The 1,421-nt window shown below is 46.0% G+C and overlaps 1 protein-coding gene across 1 annotated transcript in view; it reads left to right on the forward strand.

Annotated features, from left to right (window-relative positions):
* Nucleotides 1-1,421, forward strand: part of Ptp4a2 (protein tyrosine phosphatase 4A2) — a gene marked incomplete at its 5' end in the record, with an annotated part of 10,470 nt that overhangs the window by 5,722 nt on the left and 3,327 nt on the right. The window contains one exon of the mRNA XM_029540399.1: nt 1,050-1,126. Within this exon, the coding sequence (XP_029396259.1) occupies nt 1,050-1,126 (77 nt within the window). The remainder of the gene's footprint in view (nt 1-1,049; nt 1,127-1,421) is intronic.

A 1,421-nucleotide genomic window follows, 5' to 3' on the forward strand; every position in this document is an offset into this window, starting at 1 on the left:
GCTGTCCTGGAACTCACTCTGTAGACCAGGTTGGCCTTGAACTCAGAAATCTGCCTGCCACTGCCTCCGGAGTGCTGGGATTAAAGGTGTGTGCCACCACGCCCGGCTTAAATAAATCTTTTAAAACAAACAAACAAATGAGAATTGAGAGGTTGAGTACTACAGTGGTACTGGGAGGCAGAGGCAAGAACTGTTGTGAGTGTCACGGCAGCCTGGTCTACATAGTAAGACCTTGTTTTAGAAGAAAACATTAGGTTATCGGGTTGGAGGGGGAAAACTTGAGTTTGTTCCTGTCTGTCCTCATGTTTCTTTCTCTCCTCCCCCCTCCCTGTCTCTCCCTCTTTCTCCCTCCCTCCCTCTCTCTCTCTTTCCCTCCCTCCCTCTCTCTCTCTCTTTCCCTCACTCCCTCTCTTTCTCCCTTCCTCCCTCCCTCCCCCAAGAATGAGATACGCTTTCTATATTGTAGTCCTGACGGACCCAGAACTCATTGTTGCAGTTGAGGCTGGCCTTGAACTCAGAGATTTGCCTAGCTTCCAAATGCTGGGATTAAAGGCATATATGCCACTATATCCAACACAAACTCAAGTTGGTAATGTGTAAGCTTTTGGTTAAAAAACTAAAAATCGGGACTGGAGATACGACTCAGCAGGTAAGAGCACTGACTGCTCTTCCAAAGGTCATGAGTTCAAATCCCAGCAACCACATGGTGGCTCACAACCATCTGTAATGAGATCAATTCCTCATGGTGTGCCTGAAGACAGCTACAGTGTACTTATATATAATAAATAAGTAAACCAAGGGGGAAAAAAAAGCACACAAGTTTTGAGCCAGGTGTGGTAGCGCACACCTTTAATCCCAGCAAAGGCAGAGGCAGGTGGATTTCTGAGTTCGAGGCCAGCCTGGTCTACAAAGTGAGTTCCAGGACAGCCAGGGCTACACAGAGAAACCCTGTTTCCAAAAAAAAAAACAAGCAACAACAACAATAACAAAAAACTAAAAAATCTCTAATTCTAAAGGCTTGTGGACACTTACAGATAACTTCTATCTGCAGGGCTCCTGTGCTAGTTGCACTTGCATTGATCGAATGCGGAATGAAGTACGAAGATGCTGTTCAGTTCATAAGACAGTGAGTATGAAGCTATATGTTCAGAAACTTGAAGTGTGGCTGTTCATGCGGAAGGGGTTAGGTGTGGGAAGGAATCATTTGGAAGATGCAATCACTGGCTGTTTTTGGGCTTAAGACACTGTTTGAAGACAAAAAAAAAAAGGGTTGACTCAAGTGATCAGTGCTGCTCTCATAGCACCGGTGAGTGCATTCCATGTGACCGGCAGGCAAGAGCAGTGTGTGTATAGGTGTGGGGAAACAGTCATCACTTGATGTTCTCCCTCTCTTTCTCTCTCTCTCTCCCTCTCCCTCTCCC

This window comes from Mus pahari, chromosome 6 (genome assembly GCF_900095145.1).
Source record: "Mus pahari chromosome 6, PAHARI_EIJ_v1.1, whole genome shotgun sequence".
NCBI classification, from domain to species: Eukaryota; Metazoa; Chordata; class Mammalia; order Rodentia; family Muridae; genus Mus; species Mus pahari.